Below are 23,902 nucleotides of genomic sequence, written 5' to 3'. Positions count from 1 at the left end.
ATTAATTCTATAATGTATTTGCTATGGGACACATTGTTTGGAAATGATTATTTCTGTAATGTATTTGCCATATTAAGTAGTATTAGTGTTTGTTCAACTGTTCATTGAACTACTAAGTAATAGTAAATAATGTCACTACATTATGTATTGTATTGATGTATTTTATTTTATTGCACACTTATATTTAGTACTATAATAATAGATATAAACTTATTTTATTGAGCTCCTACAGTGTGCCAGCCACTGTGCTGATCACTTTGCTTTTCAGAATTTCCTTTTCTCTTTACAATAAAGTAGGTACCATTTTAATTTCCTGGGTCATAGAACATTTTACCAGGGTGAAAATAAAGGACTGAAGTAGAGAGGGAGGTATGGAGCTCAAGGCACTGTGGGAGCACAGAAAAGTATTTAACTGCCCCTTGAGGGTAGAGTGCTCCCAGAGAAGATACAATCTGTATTTAGCATTAAAGTATAGTTAGGAGTTTGTTGGAGTGACAGAAGAAGGCATATCTCAGGAGAAAGAGGTGGGTGTGTAATGGTTTAAAGGCAGGAAGGCGTTTGGCACAATTGAGAGCCTGTAAGTATTTCACATGGTTAGAATTCAGAATGTGTGTGGAAATGTGGCTGGAGAATGAGTCATTTCATAAATAGCCTTGACCCCCCCAATGGTATGGACTTCCAATTTTTTTTCCAGTAAGTGACTGAAATCTAGTGAAGAGATTTAAACAAAGAAATGATACCATTGCATTTGTATTTTAGTACATTTCTTCTGCTTGCAATGAAGAGGATGATTTATTTTTTAAAAGGATAAGGTGATAGAAGCATGGAAACAATCTTAAGAAAAAAAGTAAAATCTTTCCATAGCTTTTTTTTAATCCCTCAAAGCTGCTGTATCATGTCCCTGCCTTTGAGGGTGAGGGAAGTCAGTAGGAAGCAGAATCGTGGAAAGAATTAGCCCCAGGGGTCTCACCTTCCATTCATCCCTCCACCTGTTGCCACCAGATTTCCACCCCTGCACAAACAGCTTTGCAAACATGTGACTTGCTGATTGGACTGTAGATCCAGTAGACACTCTTTACAACTTGGTACCACACAGTGATAGAAAACTTCTTTCTTAAAATTCTTTTTCTTTGGGGGGCACCTGGAGGCTCAGTTGCTTAAGCATCTGACTCCTAATACCCGCTCAGGTCATGATTTCAGGGTCCTAAGATCTAGCATGGCGCCTGCCTGAAATTGTCTCTCCTTCTCCTTCTGCACCTTGCTTCCTCTCCGACCCCCCCCCCCCACTTGCTCTCTCTCTTTCTGTCTCTAACAGCAACAACAACAACAACAAACTTCTTTCCCTTGGTTACCTCTCTCTTCGAGCTTTCTCCTCTCTCTTTGATGTCCTTTTGCTTTATTTTTGGGCTCCCAGAATTCTGTCTTTGGCACTTTTCCCCTGAAACCACCACAGATATAAAGCCTAGTTCTCAAATCTTTAGCCTACTTGCTGGATTACTATATTCTAATGCCTACCAAACAACCTGATTATACACATAAACAAATATACAGTGATAATAGCTGTCATTTTCAAAGGGCTTGCCATGTTCCAGGCATTGTGCTGTTTTATTTGCATATTCTCACTTAATCTGTACAAAAACCTTATGAGTGATTTATTATTGTTATTCTCTTTTGAAAGATTAGGAAATTGAGGTCCAGAAGTTAATTTACTGGCAAGTAGAACTGGGATTTGAATCTAGGGGTGTGACACTGAGCCAGTGCTTATAGCTGGCTGGTGCCCCTCAGATACCCAGCTAACATGCCCCACTAAGCTCACTGAGTGTCCCCATAAGAAGTATCTATTACAGTCGTAACAGATGTTCACTGGTGTTTGTTTGTTTGTTTTTTAAGACATTATTTTAAATCATTTGACCCTTATAACAACCTTTTGAATATGTACTGGTAGACTGATTTTACAGATGAGGAAACAAATTCCTAAGGTCACACAATTAACTATTTGAGACTAATTCCAGGACTTGGGTTTTAAACTTATCCATTATACTTGTCCCGTATTCCAAAAAATGATACTACTGGCCTAAGTATTCTATTTTCAGAAAATGAGAATCATCCTTGACTCTTTGTCCTGCACTGTCAGTAGTTTTTATTTAATCTTTCTGAAATGTCTAAAATACCATAAGTACCATAATTTTTTTGTTTAATGGTAAGCAAATCAAGCTGAATATAAGTAAGTCACTTTTCTTAGTGACTCATAGTCATATAGTTCAGCTGTTTTCCTATATATTGAATGACCACAGAATATATAAATATTAAGTCATTATTTGGTTTATATTTTTTCTACTTATGTGCTTTCAGGTTTCAATTTCTGATACAGTTAGGTTTACATCTTCTCTCTTTTCTAATTTGCGGTAGATTGGAAAGTAGATGACCAATACTTCTTAGGTGTGTATCTACTAGGAAGAATACCTTTGGGCTCCCATCCATAAAGCACAGGAGTCTTTACTGTGTGAATTTAGTGATATCTATTTTGTCTGTGTACCAGAAAATTGTTATATGAGTTAACCCACATAATTAAGTATATGTGTATAATCATTCTTACCTTTTTAGCCTTTCTTCTCAGACTTTTCTGTCCAGAGTACCCATGATATTAGAGGAACCAGAACGTGGATCCCCAGGGATCTAGAGCCTTAATAGATAATTGCTCAGCCAACTCAAATTATGTTTTTATTTTTTTTTTACAGTCTTCTGTTTTATTCTTAAAAATGTGTGAATATTGTGTTCTAATGTGGACATTAATATGTTTGTTTTGGACATACACCCTCATCTTTAAGTAAAATTGGAAATTCAGGAATACATATACTGAGTTTATCCCGGGTTTTGATATGTAATAATACACACCCATTATATTTGAGGAAGATAGTACAAATGCTTATGCTTAACCTTTTCTACTGCAACATTTTTAGTGGCAGGTACAAAAGTGTCTAAGTGCATTGTCTGTGAATATGCTACCTACAAGCATATTTTACTAATTTAATAGTGTATGCTCTTGGGAAAGTCAATTCTTGGGTGGAGTTTGTTTTCTTAAAAGTACATCGAAATGTTTATTTTTCACTTTAAACACTTTTAAAAGTACATTAACATATTAAGTACATATTTATTGCCTTTCAAGATTTTTAAAAGTTTTTTGTTTCAAATACATATTTTATTCAAATATAATCCAGTTTTCTTTACTTTTCTTTAGACTCTAAATTAATCATATGTACTTTAAGTCATATACATAAGACTGGATAAGAGAATTTAGCTTTATTGGTATAAACCTGATGAGGTAGCTTAGACAAATCATCACATAATCTTGTGTGAAAAATGTTTTGTAATTTTTATTTGCAAATTCCCTACTACAAATAAATTCTTGTTGTTTTAATAGGATCCTGATTGAGTCATTGCTTTACATTATAACTCAGTGCTCTCCATAAAGCTGAGAGATGCCCAATGGTAAGACTTTTATGAAATTTATATCTGCAATACATTTTATTTATTTACTTATTTTTTTTAATTAATTTTTTATTTTTTCAGCATAACAGTATTCATTATTTTTGCACCACACCCAGTGCTCCATGCAATCCGTGCCCTCTACAATACCCACCACCTGGTGCCCCCAACCTCCCACCCCCCACCCCTTCAAAATTCTCAGATCGTTTTTCAGAGTCCATAGTCTCTCATGGTTCACCTCCCCTTCCAATTTCCCTCAACTCCCTTCTCCTCTCCATCTCCCCTTGTCCTCCATGCTATTTGTTATGCTCCACAAATAAGTGAAACCATATGATAATTGACTCTCTCTGCTTGACTTATTTCACTCAGCATAATCTCTTCCAGTCCCATCCATGTTGCTACAAAACTTGGGTATTCATCCTTTCTTTTTTCTTTTTCTTTTCTTTTTTTTTTTTTTTTTTTTACAGCTTTATAAACATATATTTTTATCCCCAGGGGTACAGGTCTGCGAATCGCCAGGTTTACACACTTCACAGCACTCACCATAGCACATACCCTCCCCAATATCCATAACCCCACCCCCCTCTCCCAACCCCCTCCCCCCATCAACCCTCAGTTTGTTTTGTGAGATTAAGAGTCACTTATGGTTTGTCTCCCTCCCAATCCCATCTTGTTTCATTTACTCTTCTCCTACCCCCTCAACCCCCCATGCCGCATCTCCTCTCCCTCATATCAGGGAGATCATATGATAGTTGTCTTTCTCCGATTGACTTATTTCGCTAAGCATGATACCCTCTAGTTCCATCCACGTCGTCGCAAATGGCAAGATTTCATTTCTTTTGATGGCTGCATAGTATTCCATTGTGTATATATACCACATCTTCTTTATCCATTCGTCTGTTGATGGACATCTAGGTTCTTTTCATTATTTACTTATTTTAAAGTTTGAATTATTTTAAGGGGTTCTTTGATTTATTAATAAATACATTAACCAAATACTACAATTAGATAATTAATAGTTTGATATTCAATTTCCTATTTATTTTATTTTCTTATTTCTTTTATTTTTTATGTTTTTTTTTATCAATTTTCTATTTATTTTATTTTCTTATTTTGTTTTTTATGTTTTTTATCAATTTTCTATTTAATGTTAGGTATTAAGGTTAGTATGTATTAGATGGCAGTTTGGGACTTCACTGGAGAAGGTAAATAATCATTACAGCAATGGTGAGTTTTTATTCCTTATTATCAAAATGGACGGTTTAGGGACGCCTGGGTGGCTCAGTTGGTTAAGCAGCTGCCTTTGGCTCAGGTCATGATCCCAGCGTCCTGGGATCGAGTCCCACATCGGGCTCCTTGTTCTGTGGGGAGCCTGCTTCCCCCTCTGCCTCTGCCTGTGCTCACTCTCTCTCACTTTCTGACAAATAAATAAATAAAATCTTTAAAAAAAAAAAAAAAAAAAGGACGGTTTACTCCAGAGCAGGTAATAGCAACTTTTTCATAAAGGGAAAGCTAGTAAATATTTTAGGTTTATTCTCTGCTATAATTGCATAAAAGCATACATAAGAATTCTTAACAGAGTGGGCATGGCTGTGTTTCAGTAAACTTTTATATATAAGAGTAGATGACTGCCCTGTAGGCCGTAATCTGCCATCACCTGCTCTGGGGCAATCATCCATTCATTCAGCATTTATTCAGCATTAGGACATGTTTATTGAGTAAGTACACTGTGCTAGATCTCATGAAAATAGTAGGGATGGTAGCATAGTGTAGTGGGCGAGACAGAGACAATATAATTATTTGTGTAGATATACAAATAATTATACGGTTTCAAGCTGTGTTAGGTGCTGTGAAGAAAAAGAACAGTCTGCCATGTGAGGAATGGGGAAATTCAGATGAGATTGTCAGGAAGTGTTCCACTTTTAAGGCAACATTTGAACAGGCAGCTTAACACCAGATAGCTGAGAAGTTAGAGGAAGTTTGCACCAGGTAGAAGCAGCTTAACATGGGAAGGTGCTTATTCTGGTGGAGGAATGAGAAGGGCAGAATGGCTAGAATGTAGGGATCTAAGGGGCTGTTTCTCTTGGTTTCAAGCTGTAGAGGTAGGCAGGCCAGGAAATGAGAACGCTGTAGGGCGTGTGAAGGAATCATTTTGTCCTAAGTGAAGTGGGAAACTGGCAAGGTCTTAAGCAAGGGAATAACATGATCTGACTTACGTTTTTTTTTTTTTTTTTAATTTTTTTATTTTTTTAAAGATTTTATTTATTTATTTGTCATAGAGAGAGAAGCGAGAGTGAGCACAGGCAGACAGAGTGGCAGGCAGAGGCAGAGGGAGAAGCAGGCTCCCTGCCAAGCAAGGAGCCCAATGTGGGACTCGATCCCAGGACACTGGGATCATGACCTGAGCCGAAGGCAGCTGCTTAACCAACTGAGCCACCCAGGCGTCCCCTGACTTACGTTTTAAAGAAAAAAAATAACTTTCAGCTTTTTGTATTTATGGTATGCTGATTATTGCCTAGGCAAGTGTTAGCCATTCTTCATGCAAATGATCTTTGATATAGAATTATTCTGATTTTACAGATAACAAAGATGAAGTTTAGAGTTGTTAAGTAACTTGCTTAAAGCCACCTAACAGTGGTAGATGCTATCATGAGTCACAAGTGGAAACTTAACTTAGTAAAGGAAACTTTTAAAGGGAGTAGCCCAAAAGGTAAGAGGGATTCAGGTGAGTGTGGTGTCACCAAAGCCAAAAGAAAAGTTTTACAAAGGAAGAACTGGTTAGTTCTAAAGTAGCTGAAGAACTCATGCCGATATTTACAAGACTATGTTCTTTAACATCTGCTAGCATATAGCAGATACCTGCTATCATAGAGTTGTTTAGAAAATGACAGGAGTCTTTATCTTTGCAGTGGAGAGTGAAGCCAAGGTAAAATCCAAAGTTCGCTTTGAGGAATTGCTTAAGACCCACAATGAGCTCACTGATGAAAGAAAAAAACTGAAGAAAAAAATGGGCAAATCTGGAGAAAAAATTGCAGTGAGTAATCGATCATTTGGTAATGATGACATATATCTGCATGGAATTATGACTTTGATATTAAAATTCTGAGGAACTTTGGAAATTGAAAATAGTATATCTATGTCATAGTCAATAGCACATGGTATAAAAAGCTTATGTTAGAATCTGTATGACTCTTGGGATACTGAGTTCAATATTCAGTGCTATGCTACCAAAATAATGTAGACAAAATGATGAGAGTGCTGAGAGAATGGGCAAACTCAAGTGGCCAACATAGTACACATTTTTAAAGAAAATGAAGGTTTTTTAATCCAGAATTGTGAAGAATTTAGGGAGTAATATGTTACTCCAGATATTTAGCGGCTTGTCTTTATTTAGACTGATTGATCTGATTCTACCCAGCAGAACCAGGAGAAGTCACTGGAATCTGAAGGCAGTAATTATCTTTTTGTATTTGAGGTACACGTTCAAATGACAGGTTTTGGCAGCACAGTTGAAGAGATTAAAAATGCCAAACTCACCAGTACTAACAGATCAACAATTGACTACAATCTGATTCCAGAATATTATAGAGTCTGTAATAGTATCCACGGTTAATGTACTATTCACTCTTCAGACCTGTCTTGCTATATTAGTTGGACCTTTTATTCCTTTGACCATAATCTGTTATGTGTACACACACACACACACAGGTGCAAATAACTTCATGCATGTTCTGGTAATTGGTACATAGTATTTCTTTGGCTAGAGTTTTATTACTTATGTATAGCTTATATTTTACTTGTTGCAGATTTTACCCTATTCTGAATTTTGCCATGTGACCTCTTCATTCTAATATTCTCTCTGGCAGCCATCAACATAATAGTATATATTCTCAAGTGAGACAAAAATAAGTACTAACACTGGCCAGAATCCAGCTGCACACATGTGAGAGGTTTGTAGTACAGCTGTTTACTGTTGCGTACCAATTTAGAACTCCTGGTGGAATCGGGCAGATTAGGTCTTCCATAGTGGATGCTGCGCATTTGTATAATGCGCTTCTCCCGGTGGTACTTGTATGAGTATGATAGGGAGTAGTGGGATATGGAGGATGGAATATTGCATATTGGCATATGCCCTCCCCTTGGGTAGGTGATATACATTGGACAAAAACAGAAAAAACCCTGGAAACAATTGTATATTTTTAAGGACTCAGTCAAAGTAGAACCTCATGTTTTCTCTTACTGGGCTTTGTGAACTGGACTTTGTGAGCATGGACTAGATGCTGTTTAGGCCGGGAATGCTCAATTGAATGGATAACGAAAAAATGGGCAGAGGAGATGTCCATTTAGCTATTGTCCAGTTAGATGTTGGGAACATGTGAGGTGACTAAAGATAATCTACCTCGCCTCTTTTGGTACATAGCAGGCCATTCAGACACCACCTTTATCAGAGATGAGTATCCTAAGAAAAAATAGGAAGAGATTTTTTTAGCTCAGAAGAAGGGGACTATTCCTGGAGGACTTACAGGAAAACAAAATATTTTTGAAATGATTTACTTTAGGAAATAAAGTAAACCTCTTTTTATTTACTAGATAACAGTGCTTCCTATCTTTCAAGCACTTCTAAACATATTATGTATATTCACTAGTTTTTAATAACATGAAATGATGAGGTTTTATTCCATTTTAGTTAAGGAGACTGGATCACAGAGAGGTTGAATAACTGCCTAAATTTGCAAAGTTGGTGGCAGAACCAGAATTCAAACTCTAACAATCTGGCTACAGAGCCCACTCTCTTAACCATAACCCAGTAGAACCTCTTTGAATAACATATGAAGAGATGGGACCTCATCAGAACAAAAACATGTATAGAACAGGCAGGCTGAGATTGCAAGGGAAGCTGGCTGAAATAAGAAAAGGAAGCAAGGAAAAGGCTGTACTAAGAGAATTCATAATAATGCAGATTCATCTTATTATTTTTCAATAATCTGTTAGGCACTGTGATAAGAATTTTGCAAATTCTGTTTCCGATTCTCATGTTAATCATGAAACATAGGTAGTGGGGCTTTTATTTTGCATGAGAGGTTTTATAAACATCAGAACAGAAAAACCACTTAACAAAGATGTTAAATGTTTTGCCAGAGCCTTAAAGCCAGCAGTAGAGTAAGGGGGATTTAAAATTATAGTCTCTCCATGTTCTGCCTTTAGTTGCTCTTTAAAAACTTTGTCTTCAGCCTAAAACAGTAGAATTGGTACCATGGAAATATCTAATTAGCGATAAGGAAGATGAATTTGAGGCAGTCTCCCATGAGAAGAAATGGCTAAAACTAAAATGAAGTAAGTAATGAAAACCTATAGAAATATTTGACCTCTAAGTAAGTGTTCCCAGACAATGCTAATGGAGCAGAAACAGTAGAAAAAGCATGGTGAAAAAAAACCTTCTTGAGATTAACAGAAAGATCTAGGAGGAGATGAGTCTATCTTGCATTCTGGGTAAAATTTATGAGATGAGAACTATATTTAGAACTTTGTAATTTCAGGAGAAAAGTTAATTTTGCAAGTATCTCAACAGAAAAAGACAAATCTGGTACATTTCAGGCCTCTCTCAGAAAACACTGAATCCAGAAGACAATAAAACAATATCTGTATAGTATTGAGGGAAAAATTGTATCACAAGAAATCCAATGACCTAAGTGTCAGTTGTTTGTGAGGTCAGTAGTGAACATGAGAATGAACAGAGAATTATTGTAAGTGTTCCCTCCCTGAAAAAAAGAAAACTGTTGAATGTGTATTACTTGAATATGTAGTACCATTTCCAGAAACAATCAAAATTAAGAATGTAAGAACAGAGAATTTATGGTCTGAAAATATATCTGCATGAGTCTTTTGAGACCAGTTAAACATATAGAACTTTATTATTTGTGCCAAAAATAATTACTGAAAATTTATATTACATAATGTACCTGTGATAATGTGAGATAACAGGAACATTATTTTAAAACATTGGGCAAATCTTTCCTAGCTTGCAGAGCAATAAAACGTCCGATAATGATTACTTTTACCTAAAGTGTAGTCAGAAGTTACTTCATCCTGGAGTTCAAAATAAGTGAAACAAGTAATATGTAAAATTGATTATTTTACTTTCAGAGTCATCAGATGTCAAGAGAAAATGGGTGCCTGGGTGGCTCAGTCGTTAAGCGTCTGCCTTCAGCTCAGGTCATGATCCTGGGGTCCTGGGATCAAGCCCTGCATCTGGCTCACTGCTGGGCAGGAAGCCTACTTCTCTCTCTCCCACTCCCCCTGCTTGTGTTCCTTCTCTCTCTCCCTGTGTCTCTCTCCATCAAATAAATAAATAAAATCTTAAGAAAGATAAAGAGAAGAAAGAAAGAAAGAAACGAACAAGTGAACACAACAGACTTTTTTAAAGATTTTATTTATTTATTTGACAGAGAGAGGTCACGAGTAGATGGAGAGGCAGGCAGAGAGAGAGAGAGGGAAGCAGGCTTCTCGCTGAGCAGAGAGCCCGATGCGGGACTCGATCCCAGGACCCTGAGATCATGACCTGAGCCGAAGGCAGCAGCTTAACCCACTGAGCCACCCAGGCGCCCCACAACAGACTTTTTAAAAAGGAACAAAGGTAGTGAAAGAAGAAATTTAAGAATAAACTCTTAGGGGTGACTGGGTGGCTCAGTTGGTGAAATGTCTGACTCTTGATTTCAGCTCAGGTCATGATCTCAGGGTGGTGAGATGGAGCCCTGGGTTGGGCTCTGTGCTCAGCAGGAGTCGGCTTGAGATTTTCTCTACCTCTCCCTCTGCCCCTCCCCCTGTGCATGCACACTCTATCTCAAATAAGTAAATCTTTAAAAAGAAAAAAAGAATGAACTGTTAATCATAAAAATAAATGTAAACAGTTTAAGTTTCCTATTTCAAAAAGCAAACTCTAAAGTAATTTTTTAAAATGTCAGGTGTTTAGCTTGCAACATTGACAGATCAAACAAAATGACATAAAGTTTAAAACTAAAAGTTGGCAAAAATATATACAAATCTAAAAAGAAACAGAATTTTCTCAATTATGAATATATTGAAAGAACAAAAAGCTTAAATAAAAACCATATGTTGAGAAAATATTTGTCTTAGCCAAAATAGGGTTTCTCCCTAAGAACTCAAGAGAATAGCATTGGGGCACCTGAGTGGCTCCGTCAGTTGAGGTCCAACGTTTTGGTTTTGGCTCTGGTCATGATATCAGGGTCATGAGCTCCATATCAAGCCCTATGTGGGGGCATGGAGTCTGCTTAAGAGTCTCTCTCTCTCCCCCAATGCTCCCCCATGCACACACACATTCTCTCTCTCAAATAAACTAATAAATTAATTAATTTTTAAAAAGAATATCTTAACAATTGGCTATAAGTCAGCATCAGTAAATCAGTACAAATAAGTTGAATGAAAACCATACGATTGTATAAAAGTAAGGGAAAAGCCGTAATATTTTACTTAGAGGTTACTAGTGATTTTTGAAAAAAAAATTTAGTGTTCATGTAAGTGATAATTATGTACCTTCTGAGGTGCATACACATGGCTTATTGTGTCTGATTTCAGGAGCTTCCAGGGCCCCCTTTGAGAACGGAGGGTAGTCCCCTGATGACCTAAAGATACCTCACCAATAAGTACTTGCTTCAAAATCAGGATCCATAAGGAAAGATCTCTTTATCTCAAGAATATAATTAATATTCTTGAAGTTTTAGTAAATATAATTAGACAAGAAATGTAAATAGCATTATCATAGCTTTTCTTCACCTAATATTTGTCTCTACTACATACCAGGGACTATGCTAAGTGCTCTGCGCACTTACTTCACCTTATCTCGCAGGAATCCTGTCACCTGAGTATAGATCGGAGAACAGAGATTAAGGAACTTACCCAAGATCTTACAACTATTAAGTAGTGAATCCAGATCCTTATGACTCTGGAGCTTATATTCATGACAGCTGAACGGTATGGCTTCCTTGATACACCAGTGTGTAGTGTGAGCAAATCTATGACTCCCAGTAAGGAGGGCAAGGACTTATACTTGATATTCCAAATAGTAATGCTATCTGTGCCAGTCAATTGAAAGTGAACAAGTATGCAAAAATCATCTGTTATAGCCTAGAAACACATCAGAAAATACTGCAGAACAGGGTGCCTGGGTGGCTCAGTGGGTTAAGCCGCTCGGCCTTCGGCTCAGGTCATGATCTCGGGGTCCTGGGATCGAGTCCCGCATCGGGCTCTCTGCTCAGCAGGAAGCCTGCTTCCCTCTCTCTCTCTCTCTCTGCCTGCCTCTCTGTCTGCTTGTGATCTCTCTCTGTCAAATAAATAAATAAAATCTTTAAAAAAAAAAGAAAATACTGCAGAACAAGCAAATTAATAAGCATTTCATATACAGAAACTATAAAAGCCTTACAAGATCTTAAAAATAAATTTTCTAAAAATACAGATTCTTATATTAAAAACCTGTGATATTTTATTAGTAGATATTTCAGAAAGCATGCACTTTATGTATGCTAGTTCTTTTAAGCTTAACCCAGTAGTAGCAGTCTCCAGTGGGCTATTTATTTATTTATATTGGAGGGGTTCTGTAACAAATTATCTACCTATTTATTTATTTATTTATTTTAATTAACATGTAATGTGTTATTTGCTCAGGGGTATAGGTCTGTGAATCATAAGTCTTACAGAATTCACAGCACTTACCATAGCACATACCTTCCCCAATGTCCATCACCGAGCCACCCAATCCCTTTCACCCCCCTCTTCCCTCCAGCAGCCCTCAGTTTGTTTCCTGAGATTAAGAGTCTCTTATGGTTTGTCTCCCTCTGTGGTTTTGTCTTGCTTCACTTTCCCTCCCTTCCCCTATGATCCTCTGTCTTGTCTCTCAAATTTGTCATATCAGTGAGATCATATGATAATTGTCTTTCTCTGACTGACTAATTTTGCTTAGCTTAATACCCTCTAGTTCTTTCCATGTCGTTGCAAATGGCAAAATTTCGGGTTTTTTGATGCCTCATAGTAATTCCATTGTATGTATATACCACATCTTCTTTCATCTGTTGATGGACATCTATGTTCTTTCCATAGTTTGGCTATTGTGGACATTGCTGCTATGAACATTCGGGTGCACATGCCCCTTCGGATCACTACATTTCTATCTTTAGCGTAAATACCCAGTAGTGCAGTTGCTGGGTTGTAGGGTAGCTCTATTTTCAACTTTTTGAGGAACCTCTATACTGTCTTCCAGAGTGGCTGCATCTAGCCTTTTTTATTAAAAAAAAATCTCATTTAAAATAGTTTTGATTAGAGAAATATATACTGGTGTGTTTATTCTGTCATTTGACCTAATTTGATAATATTGAATATTGGGCAGCATTTTCAGTGATGTATTTGGATTAATTGTAGGGTAATTCTGAATTATAGACTTTTGATTTTACAGTATAATTATGAGCAAAATGAATGACCTGGGTGTGTTTTCTGTTGGGAAACCTGAAATGCTTTAACTCTGTGGCTCCTTTAGCAATTTCTCAAATATCTTATAATTATAGTATGGATCATTCTGCCAAAGAGAAAATTAACATTTGAGATGTGAGCAATTTATTCACTTCTGAAAAGTCATTAAGTATTTTTCTCCATGTTAATTATCTCATTTAATCTGAGGTTACTCTCAGAAATTATGAGTCTTAATGCCAAGAGCATAAACTAGGCTAGTGCTAATGAGATGGTCTAGAATGCTATCAGTGTGTTCAAGTAAAAAAATGAATTTATTTTCCCAATATTACACTGAATACGGATCATTGTGCTTTAGCTTTATGTCACTGAACTGCGCTTGGTTGAAACTTTGTTACTGTGCTTTCTTTTCCTAGCTTGACACTGTTAGAAGCAATCGTCTGAAAAGTAAAGAAACTAGAAGTGATGATGTAAGTCCTGCGAACACTAATAACTCAGAGGAGAGCATGCAAGTCACTAAAAGCAAACTAAGGAATCCTCAGTCAACGCCTGAAAATCCAGATGATGTTAGTGTAGAGGAAGAAAAGCAAGGAAAGATAAGTAAAAAGGCGGTGAAAACAGTATTCCAGATGACTGTACAAGGAATGGAACTGGAAACTCCTGTGAAGAAGGTGGATTCCACACATCAGAAAGCACGGACCAGGCCACAGCCAGGTTTTGCTCATCAGAAGAGCGAGAAGGCAGATGAAGAAAGAGAAAATGGTAATTTAGATGAGGAGGAAGAACTGGTGCAAATGTACCAACTCCAAGTAGCTGAAGAAATGGCGAAGGAGATTAAGAAGAAAATAAGAAAGAAACTCAAAGAACAGTTGACTTACTTTCCCTCAGATCCCTCATTGCATGATGGCAAACTGAACACTGAGAAAAAAATAAAGAAAAAAAAGAAAGTTTCAATGTCGTCCAAAGCTGAAACAAGGTACTTTGCATGGACAGATATAAAATTTCCTCTAGTATTCTCAGCTTTTGAGTGATACCTGTAGTTACACTAAGAAAATTCTTAATCTTTCATGTGGATACATTACCAGTACAATAATAAGTTACACTTTCCATAGCACCTTAATATGTGCTAACTGCTTTATAAGAATTAACTTACTGATGCCTGGTAACAACCTTACGAGGAATAGTAACACTATCACCCTATTTTGCAGATAAGGAAACTCGAAAGTTTAAGTCACAGAACCAGTATGAAGCTAAGCCAAAACCCTAGCAGTCTTGTTCTAAAGTCTCTACCCTTCAATACTTACATCTGCTTATTAAATAATAGAAACCCAATTTCTCTCCCTTTTTGGAGTTACAAATGCTTATTTGGAAAAATGAATATAGTGTTTTTCTTTATCATACAAATGATATTTGCTTATTGTAGAACATACAGTAAAGACACAAAGAAGGTGAAAGTAACCTAACCATCTAAAGGTGATCATTATAAGCAATTTAGCATACTTATTTTTTTCTATATATGGTGCTTATACATATATGTTTACATTTGGGGTGTGAGTGCTTTTGTGATCGTATTTATATTTATATGTCTCTCTTTGGGGGAAACGAGATAAAAAATACCTTTTAACTACTTAGCTTTGTTTTCTGCAGTCCACATCTATATAAACAACTTGAAGTGGGAACATTCTGTATTTGATTATGCCCTGGCCTTCAGGGACAGTTTTTGCTAACGTCCTCATCCAAAAATAATTCCGTTCTTACCAAAAGCTAGATAACTAGTGGTAACAAAAGGAGAGCAAAAAGAGTTGCTAGGCGAACATGTTACTATATGTATTAACTATCTGTTGCTGCACAAAAAGGCTACTCTAGAACTTAGCAGAACAACAAACATTTATTGTCTCTCGGTTTCTGTGGATCAGGAATCTGAGCATGGCTTAAGTGGGTACCGCTGACTCAGGATCCCTCATGGCCTACAGTCAGCATGTCATCTGGGGGTGCAGTCATCTTAAGGGTTGGCTGGAGTAGGATCTGCAAGTGACAGAGCTGTTGGAAGGCTTGGAATATCCACTTCTAAGTTCACTCATGTGGTACTTGGCAGGTCTCAGGTCCTGACTGACTTGGCCAGAGACATTGATTCCTTGCCACATGGGTCTCTCCATGTGGGCTATTCACAACATGGCCACTTGCTTCCCCAGAGCAGGGGCTCTGAGAAAGAGTCTTTATGGAATCTAATCTTTTTTTTTTTTTTTTTTTTAAGATTTTATTTATTTATTTGACAGAGAGAGATCACAAGTAGACGGAGAGGAAGGCAGAGAGAGAGAGAGAGAGAGGGAAGCAGGCTTCTTGCTGAGCAGAGAGCCCGATGTGGGACTCGATCCCAGGACCCTGAGATCATGACCTGAGCCGAAGGCAGCGGCTTAACCCACTGAGCCACCCAGGCGCCCCGGAATCTAATCTTTAATCTTGGTTTCAAAGTGGCATCCATTACGTTTGTCATATATTGTCTATTAGAAGTGGGTCACTAGGTCCAGCCCACAATCACAGGAAGGGACTCAACAAATATATTAAGAGCAGAAGGCAAGGAACATTGAGGGCCATCTTAGAGGCTACTTGCCACAGTATACCATCAGTCTTTCTTACAGCTACCGTATCCGTTATGAACTTGTAAGCCATACTTAACTATTACATGTGAGTTCATGAATTTTAAATAAAACCACGGGTTACATGACCATGGCATGCCAAGGGTAGTTCTCTTTAAATAATAGTATTTGGTGATGTGATAAAACAGTATGGCTTTCTGGAATGATTATTTTGAATTATTTCTCTAATCTTTTTATTTCTCAACCTCTTTTTTAAAAATATGACTATATTGGAAGTCAGTTTTTTATTATTCAGGTGCAGATTTTTTACTTGATAAATTACAAACTTTAATAGGCTGGTTTTTCTCTACAATGACTATAACTCTAGGCTGCTACTCCTTAGCATTTATTAGTTCACATGATAACACATTTTCATTTTAATAATGGCCTTCTGAAAATGTGGTAGCACACCAACCCCTGGAAAAGATAATTAATTGTTATCTAGAAACCAAAAGTTGAATATCTGAAGCCTCTTGAAAGCAGAACAAACTTAGAACACTTTTTTTGCTTTTAAATAAGGTAATTTAGAAATTTGTTCCTTAATCGTTGATTTGGCAACACAGTGAGGATGCTTTCATCAGTCCTATAGAAAAACAGATTTACTGCTCATAAAACATATAACTTCATCTTTCCTGGGAGTTTAGAGCTCAAGTTTAATTTGGCTCAGGGGTATATAACTCATTACCAAATATAAAATAATACCTATTGATACCTAATTTGACAGTTCACCCTTTTAATGCATAATAAAATATATGTATCCCCTAGCAGGAAAGAATACTGATTTTAGGATTATCCTTGACTCTGTTCACTGTTCAGTTTGCTGCATCATTAAGAAGAAGAAGAATATATTTTTAACGGCTTGTACTTGGTTTGTATTTGCAGTACATTGACCATCTCTGATGACACAGCTGAAAGTGAACAAAAGAAAGCATCTCCAGTTAGAACAGTTACTTCAGATTCTCATCAAGATGAGAAAATAAGCTCAGTGGAAGACAATGTAGAAGACAGCATGCAAGATGACACAAAATCCAAACCAAAAAAAAAGAAAAAGAAGGCTAAAACAGGTTTGTTATCCAAATTAAATGAAAAATGTGCCTTGGTAGAAATAAGTTGATTCTAGGACTTTGAGTCCTTAAAACTAAAGAAGATCTATTCCCAAAGACTATAATTTAAAAAATCCAGTATAGACTGCAGTTGACCCTTGAACAAAAAGAGTTTGGGTTTGAACTGTGCAAATCAGGTTCACTTACACTGATTTTTTTTTAATAAAAAAGTAAAGTACTGTAAATGTATTTTCTTTTTCTTATGACTTCCTTACAGCATTTTCTTTTCTCTGGTTTGCTTATTTTAAGAATATAATATATGATACATGTAACATGTAAAATGTATGTTAATTGACTGTTTATATGTTATCAGTAAGGCTTCTGGTCAGCAGAAGGATATTAGTCTTGGGCGAGTCAGAGATTAAGCACAGGTTTGCAAATGCGCAGGGGGTTGGCACCCCTAACCCTGGCATTGTTCAAGGGTCACCTGTATGTGGCACTTATTCTTGGATTCATGTATGTTAAAACATTTATTTATTTGTAACTGTGGGTCTCTTTGGTCAGTTAATATTATGTAAGTCATCTCTAATTCTTGACTTAATTTAATTGAACCCTAGAATGACATTAACTTTGTTGCTGTTGTGGCACAGATTTCTTCTTTATACCATTGAGTTTCAAACCCCTAAATAATTCAGACTCATATTTATTGAAAGTGTTAAGTGGTCAGCAGTTAATAAACATTTCACATGTTAAGGCTGCAACCCTCTGTCACACGTGATTGTCTTCCCACGTCCTCAGCCTGATTCAGTTTGTTTTTCCTTTCCACTTTTCCTTCCCACCCTCTTGCTTCGTGTCTTCCTCTTTACTCATTTTCTTTCTTTCCTCTTATTTTTCTTTACTTGTTATTGCCTTTTTCCTACTTCTTACATTCTTTTTTTTTTCCTTTTCAATTTCAATTTAATTGGCCAAAAATGGGGACCAAAGTATGCAATTTTAGAATTTATGGTAGTTACTCATTGGATATGCAATTGATGATGCTTTGTGGTTCCTGTGAGTACATTTGTAAAACCTTTGTTAAAGTATGATACACATACAGAAAAGTGTTCATGTTACAAGTATACTGCTTAGTGGATTTTCACAAACTGAACATGCCTATAAAATTGTCATCCAAATCTAGAAACAACACTGTTAGCACCAGAAACCCCGTAAGTCCCCTTCCCTTTCATTGCCCGTTAGGAGTAGACATTATCTTGACATATAACACAGTTTATTTCTGCCTGGTTTTCTACTTTGATGTGAATAGAATCAGAAATACTGTGCTCTTTGTGCCTGAATTCTTTCACTGAAAATTATTTTTGTGAGATGTAGACTGTGTTGCTTGTGGTTGAGCTTATTCATTATCGGTTCTGCTTTTGCACTGTATGGATATCCATTGTGGGGCTATACTGCAGTAATTTACCAATTGTACTGATGGACATTTGAGCTGTTTCTAGTTCTAGGTGGTTACAAATAAAGCTGTAATATTCTAGCCATGTCTTCTGGCAAGCATATATGTACATTTGGGGGGCATCTTTTTTTTTTAAGCATAGTGTTACTTATTTATGGAGTTCCTATGTCTTTCAGAACTGCTCACTGGTAGGACACAGGCTGGGAAATGCTACTCGGAAACATGGCTGTGATCCTTTAAATCTAGCATCTAAAGAAAAACTGAAAAAGTATTCCTCATTGCTTTCTAATATATTTTGTTGAGCATCTTGTTAGGAGAAAGTCACTGTCAGAGATTATGAATATTTTTCACTTTAATAAATACTTCCCATTTTCCAGAGTTGATTTACAAACTGATGACACTAGCAGTATTTGAGAACTTCCAGTGCTCTACGTCTTCACTAACATATTCTCAGTATTTAAAAATTTTTAAATTTATAAATAGCCATTCATAATGTATAATGATATTTCGGTTTTACTTTAAACTTTGGTAATTAATGAAGTTGAGCATCTTCATGTTTGTTGTGTACTTGGATTTCTTCATTTATAAGCTTGTTTAAGTCTTTCGTGTATACTTTTAAGAAATGGAATTGTTTGCCTTTTATAATTTGTGAGAATTTTTTTTAATTTTTAATTTTTTTATTAACATATAATGTATTATTAGCCCCAGGGGTACAGGTCAGTGAACCTCCAGGTTTACAAACTTTTCAGCACTCACCATAGCACATACCTTCCCCAATGTCCATAACCCCACCACCCTCTCCCTACCCCCCTCCCCCCAGTAACCCTCAGTTTGTTTTGTGAGATTCAGAGTTTCTTATGGTTTGACTCCCTCTCGATCCCATCTTGTTTCATTTATTCTTTTCCTACCCCCCAAACCCCCCACATTGCCTCTCAACTTCCTTGTATCAGGGAGAGCATATAATTATCTTTCTCTGTTTGACTTATTTCACTCAGCATAATACCCTCTAGTTCCACTCACATCGTTGCAAATGGCAAGATTTCATTTCTTTTGATGGCTGAATAGTATTCTATTCCATTGTGTGTATGTGTGTGTGTGTGTGTGTGTGTGTGTGTGTGTGTATACACACACCCCACTTCTTCTTTATCCATTCATCTGTTGATGGACATCTAGGTTCTTTCCATAGTTTGGTTATTGTGGACATTGCTGCTATAAACATTTGGGTGCACGTGCCCCTTCGGATCACTACATTTGTATCTTTAGGGTAAATACCCACTGGTGCGATTGCTGGGTCGTAGGGTAGCTCTATTTTCAGCTTTTTGAGGAAACTTCATACTGTTTTCCAGAGTGGTTGCACCAGCTTGCATTCCCACCAACAGTGTAGGAGGGTTCCCCTTTCTCCGCATCCTCGCCAGCATCTGTCATTTCTTGACTTGTTAATTTTAGCCATTCTGACGGGTGTGAGGTGATATCTCATTGTACTTTTGATTTGTATTTCCCTGATGCCGAGTGATATGGAGCACTTTTTCATGTGTCTGTTGGCCATCTGGATGTCTTCTTTGCAGAAATGTCTGTTCATGTCCTCTGCCCATTTCTTGATTGGATTATTTGTTCTTTGGGTGTTAAGTTTTTTGTAGATTCTGGATACTAGCCCTTTATCTGATATGTCATTTGCAAATATCTTCTCCCATTCTGTCAGTTGTCTTTTGGTTTTGTTAACTGTTTCCTTTGCTGTGCAGAAGCTTTTGATCTTGATGAAATTTGTGAGAATATTTTATGTAGCTAGACATAAGTCTTTTCTTGGGTACAGACGCGCGCGCGCGCGCGCACACACACACACACACACACACACACGGCAGACATCTTCCCAGTATGGATTTTACTATTCTCTTATTGGTATCTTTTGAAATATAGAATTCTAAAATTTGATATAGCCCAATTTATCCATTTTTTCCTTTGATGGTAAGTGCTTTCTCTGGTATAAGAAATCTTTCCCAAGTCCTGAAGATGTTTTTGTATTTATTCTTTTCTAAAAGTTTTTTGTTTGCTTTTCATATTTAGCTCTGCAGGTCATCTGGAATTGGTTCTTGAATATGGTGAGAGGTAGTAGTTAAGGCCCATTTTTTTCCTGTGTGAATATATAATTGACCTAGTACCATATATGGAAGAGAGCATCTTTTTTCCTCTGTATTGCAATGTCACCTTTATCCTAAATAACATGGCTGTGGGACTGGATCACTTTCTATTCTGTTACATTACATTGTTTGTACCAACACAACTATGAGTAATTATTATAGCTTTATATTAGATCTTGCTATTCAGTTGTGTAAGTACTCTAACAGATTTTTTTCTTTAGCATTACCTGGGCTATTCTTTTGCCCTTTGCATTTCTATATGAATTTTAGAAGCAGCTTCTCAATTCTCCCTCTTCCTCCCCCACCCCAGCATTATTTTTATCCAGATAGGGTGAATCTGAAGAGATTCACAATTTAACATCTCTCTAGATAGAGTTGACATCTTTACAAAGTATTAATTCTTGCCATCCATGAAATTGGTATGTACCTCCATATTTATATCTACAGTTTATCTTGGTAATATTGTAAGTTTTGGTAGAGTCTGTCTTTAGATGTATTCCTAGGTATTTGATGTTTCTTAAGGCTGTTATAAATGACGTTTTTTTAAATGGCATTGATTTTTAAATTTTTGTTTTCTCTTTGTTGCTGGTGTGTGTGTATGTGTAAATGCATAAAAATATATGCAGCAGTTGGTACAGCCACTTTGGAGAACAGTGTGGAGATTCCTCAGGAAATTAAAAATAGAGCTTCCCTGTGACCCTGCAATTGCACTACTGGTATTTACTCCAAAAATACATATGTAGTGAAAAGAAGGGCCATCTGTACCCCATTGTTTATAGCAGCAATGGCCACGGTCGCCAAACTGTGGAAAGAACCAAGATGCCCTTCAACGGACGAATGGATAAGGAAGATATGGTCCATATACACTATGGAGTATTATGCCTCCATCAGAAAGGATGAATAGCCAACTTTTGTAGCAACATGGACAGGACTGGAAGAGATTATGCTGAGTGAAATAAGTCAAGCAGAGAGAGTCAATTATCATATGGTTTCACTTATTTGTGGAGCATAAAAAATAACATGGAGGACATGGGGAGATGGAGAGAAGGGAGTTGAGGGAAACTGAAGGGGAGGTGAACCATGAGAGACTATGGACTCTGAAAAACAACCTGAGGATTTTGAAGGGGCAGGGGGTGGGAGGTTGGGGGAGCCAGGTGGTGGGTATTAAGGAGGGCACGGATTGCATGGAGCACTGGGTATGGTGCAAAAACAATGAATACTGTTACGCTGAAAAGATATTAAAAAAATTAATTAAATATGCAGTGAGAAATATAATTTGTTTTTAAAAAATTAACATTGTATCCAGTGTTTTTGCTAAATTTATTACTTCTAAGTGTATATCCATGGATTGTTTTGAATTTTCTACATACACAATCATATCACCTGTTAATAATGATTGTTTCATTGTGCCTTTTTCAGTCCTTATATCTTCTTTTTCTTGCCTTGGTACACTGGCTAGGACTTTCATTACAGTGTTAAACACCTTGGAGAAAAGCTTCCATTAATTCACCACTTGGTGTAATGTCTGCTCTGGGATTTCTTGTAAAATACTCCTTACCAAGTTTATGAGTTACCTTGTATTCTTATTGGCTAATGGTTTTTTTAAAATCATAAATAAATACTGAATTTTACCAGGTGCTTTTTCTGTATCTTTCAACTTGGTCATACAAATTTTCACCAGTTTTTCTATTAATGTAGTCAATTGTTATTCGAATATTAAGCCATCTTTGTGTTCCTGGCAGGGGTTAGAGGGACCTACAGCTGCAGCTTATTACAGTGTATTCTGTGTGTGTGTGTGTGTGTGTGTGTGTGTGTGTGTGTATGTGTGTATTTTAATCTGTTATTGGATTTGATTTGCTGATGCTTTGTTTAGAATATTTGTATCAGGGGTCATGAGAGAGAATAGTTTATACTATTCTTTCTGGAAATACCCAGTTTTTGATAGCAAGGTTTTGATAATCTCAAAAAAATTTGGGAAATATTTCATATTTTTCAATTCTCTGGAAGCATTTATATAAATTCGTGTTATTTCTTCCATAAATGTTTGGAATAATTTGCTAATGGAGACTTTTAAGCCAAGGTTTCTTTGTGGGAAGAATTTTAAATCAGATTTAGTTTCTTTAATAAATATCACTCTTCACATACTGTTTTTTCTGTCAGCTTTGAGAAACTATTTCTTGAGGAATTTGTTCATTTAATCCTAATTTTCAAATTTTTTCTGTCTGTGGCATCTGAAAGGGTATCCCTTGATATTGGTAATTTGTTTTTCCTAGATTTCTTGATCAGTCTCAGGATTTTCAGTTTTCAAAGAAATCAGCCACTGGCTTTGATTTTATCTGTTGCTCATTTGTGTACTATTTTGGTTATTTTATTTGTATTAGTTTCTTCATTCTCTTTTCTTTGATTTGCTGTTTTTAACTTTGTAAGATAGATTTTATAAGGTTTCAGTCTTTATATACATTTAAGACTTTAACTTTTTCACCTAAGTACTACTTTAGCTGCATCCCACAAATTTTTGATAATATCTTCATTGTTGTTCAATAAAAACATTTTCTAATTTCCATTTTAATTTCTCCTTCGATCACCTATTTTTAGAAGTATATTGTTTCATCTCAGCCAGCAGGTGATTTTCTGATTCCTTTTTGGTTTTAGTTTCTCTCTGCCATTGTTATCAGAGGACATATTGTTGAATGATTTCAGTCTTTTGAATTTATTGAGGCTTTCTTTATGACCAGCTTATGGTCGATTTGCTAAATATTTCATGTGCATTTAAAAAGAGTATGAATTCTGGTGTCATTGGGTGCAGTGTCCTGTTTACGTCAGATCAAGTTTATTGTGTTCAGCTCATCTTCCTGATTTTTTTTTTAAGATTTTATTTATTTATTTGATATAGATAGACACAGCGAAAAAGGGAACACAGGTAGGGGGAGTATGAGAGGCAGAAGCAGGCTTCCCGCTGAGCAGGGAGCCTGATGTAGGGCTCATTCCCAAGAGCCCAGGATCATGACCTGAGCTGGAGGTGGATGCTTAATGACTGAGCCACCCAAGTGCCCCTCATCTTCCTGGTTTTTTTGGCTATTTATTCTATCCATTTGTTGAAACAGGTATTAAAATTTGCACTGTGATTTGAGGTTTCTTTGTTTTTTATTTCTGTTAGGGTTTTTTTTTTTTATGTATTTTGAAGTTATGTTGTATCTTCTTGTCAGATTGACACTTCCAAGTTGTCTTAATCATTGTAACAAAATATCATAGACTGGATGGCTTAAACAATAAATAGTTATTTGTTCAGTCTGGAGCCTGGAAAGTCCATGATCAAGGCACCCACAGATTTGGTGTCTGGTGAGGACCCACTTCCTGGTTGTAGACTGATGCCTTTTTACTGTAACCTCACATAGCCAGGTAGCCCATCCATGAGGGCTTACCCTCATGACCTAATCACCTCCCAAAGTCCCCACCTCTTAGTACTGTCACATTGGAGGTTAGGATTTCAACATATGAATCTTGTGGGGATACAAGCATTCAGTGTATAAGAGCAATCATTATGCAGTAACTTTTTTTGTCTCTAATAATTTACCCTCCAAGTCTACTTGTAGTTTGAGTTTGCATAGTATAGTTTTTCCCCATCCTCATTTCTCTGTCATTACCACCATACACCGCCAGATGGTGCCAACGTGGTGGAGC

General features: G+C 36.6%; 1 protein-coding gene across 10 annotated transcripts in view; it reads left to right on the top strand.

Moving 5' to 3' along the window:
• AHI1 (Abelson helper integration site 1) overlaps positions 1 to 23,902 on the top strand; it is a 214,339-nt gene that overhangs the window by 1,228 nt on the left and 189,209 nt on the right. For all 10 annotated transcript variants that reach the window (XR_007128105.1, XR_007128106.1, XM_047733429.1 and 7 more), the window contains exons 2-5: positions 3,422 to 3,489; positions 6,396 to 6,520; positions 13,377 to 13,936; positions 16,479 to 16,660. Coding sequence is in view for 8 of the 10 variants with exons in the window: in XM_047733429.1 (XP_047589385.1) it covers positions 3,480 to 3,489; positions 6,396 to 6,520; positions 13,377 to 13,936; positions 16,479 to 16,660 (877 nt within the window). In the remaining 2 variants the exon portion in view is untranslated. The remainder of the gene's footprint in view (positions 1 to 3,421; positions 3,490 to 6,395; positions 6,521 to 13,376; positions 13,937 to 16,478; positions 16,661 to 23,902) is intronic.

Source organism: Lutra lutra, chromosome 6 (assembly GCF_902655055.1).
Source record: "Lutra lutra chromosome 6, mLutLut1.2, whole genome shotgun sequence".
Classification (NCBI taxonomy): domain Eukaryota; kingdom Metazoa; phylum Chordata; class Mammalia; order Carnivora; family Mustelidae; genus Lutra; species Lutra lutra.
The sequence above is the reverse complement of the archived record's forward strand: the minus strand, read 5'-3'. Positions and strand labels throughout refer to the sequence as shown.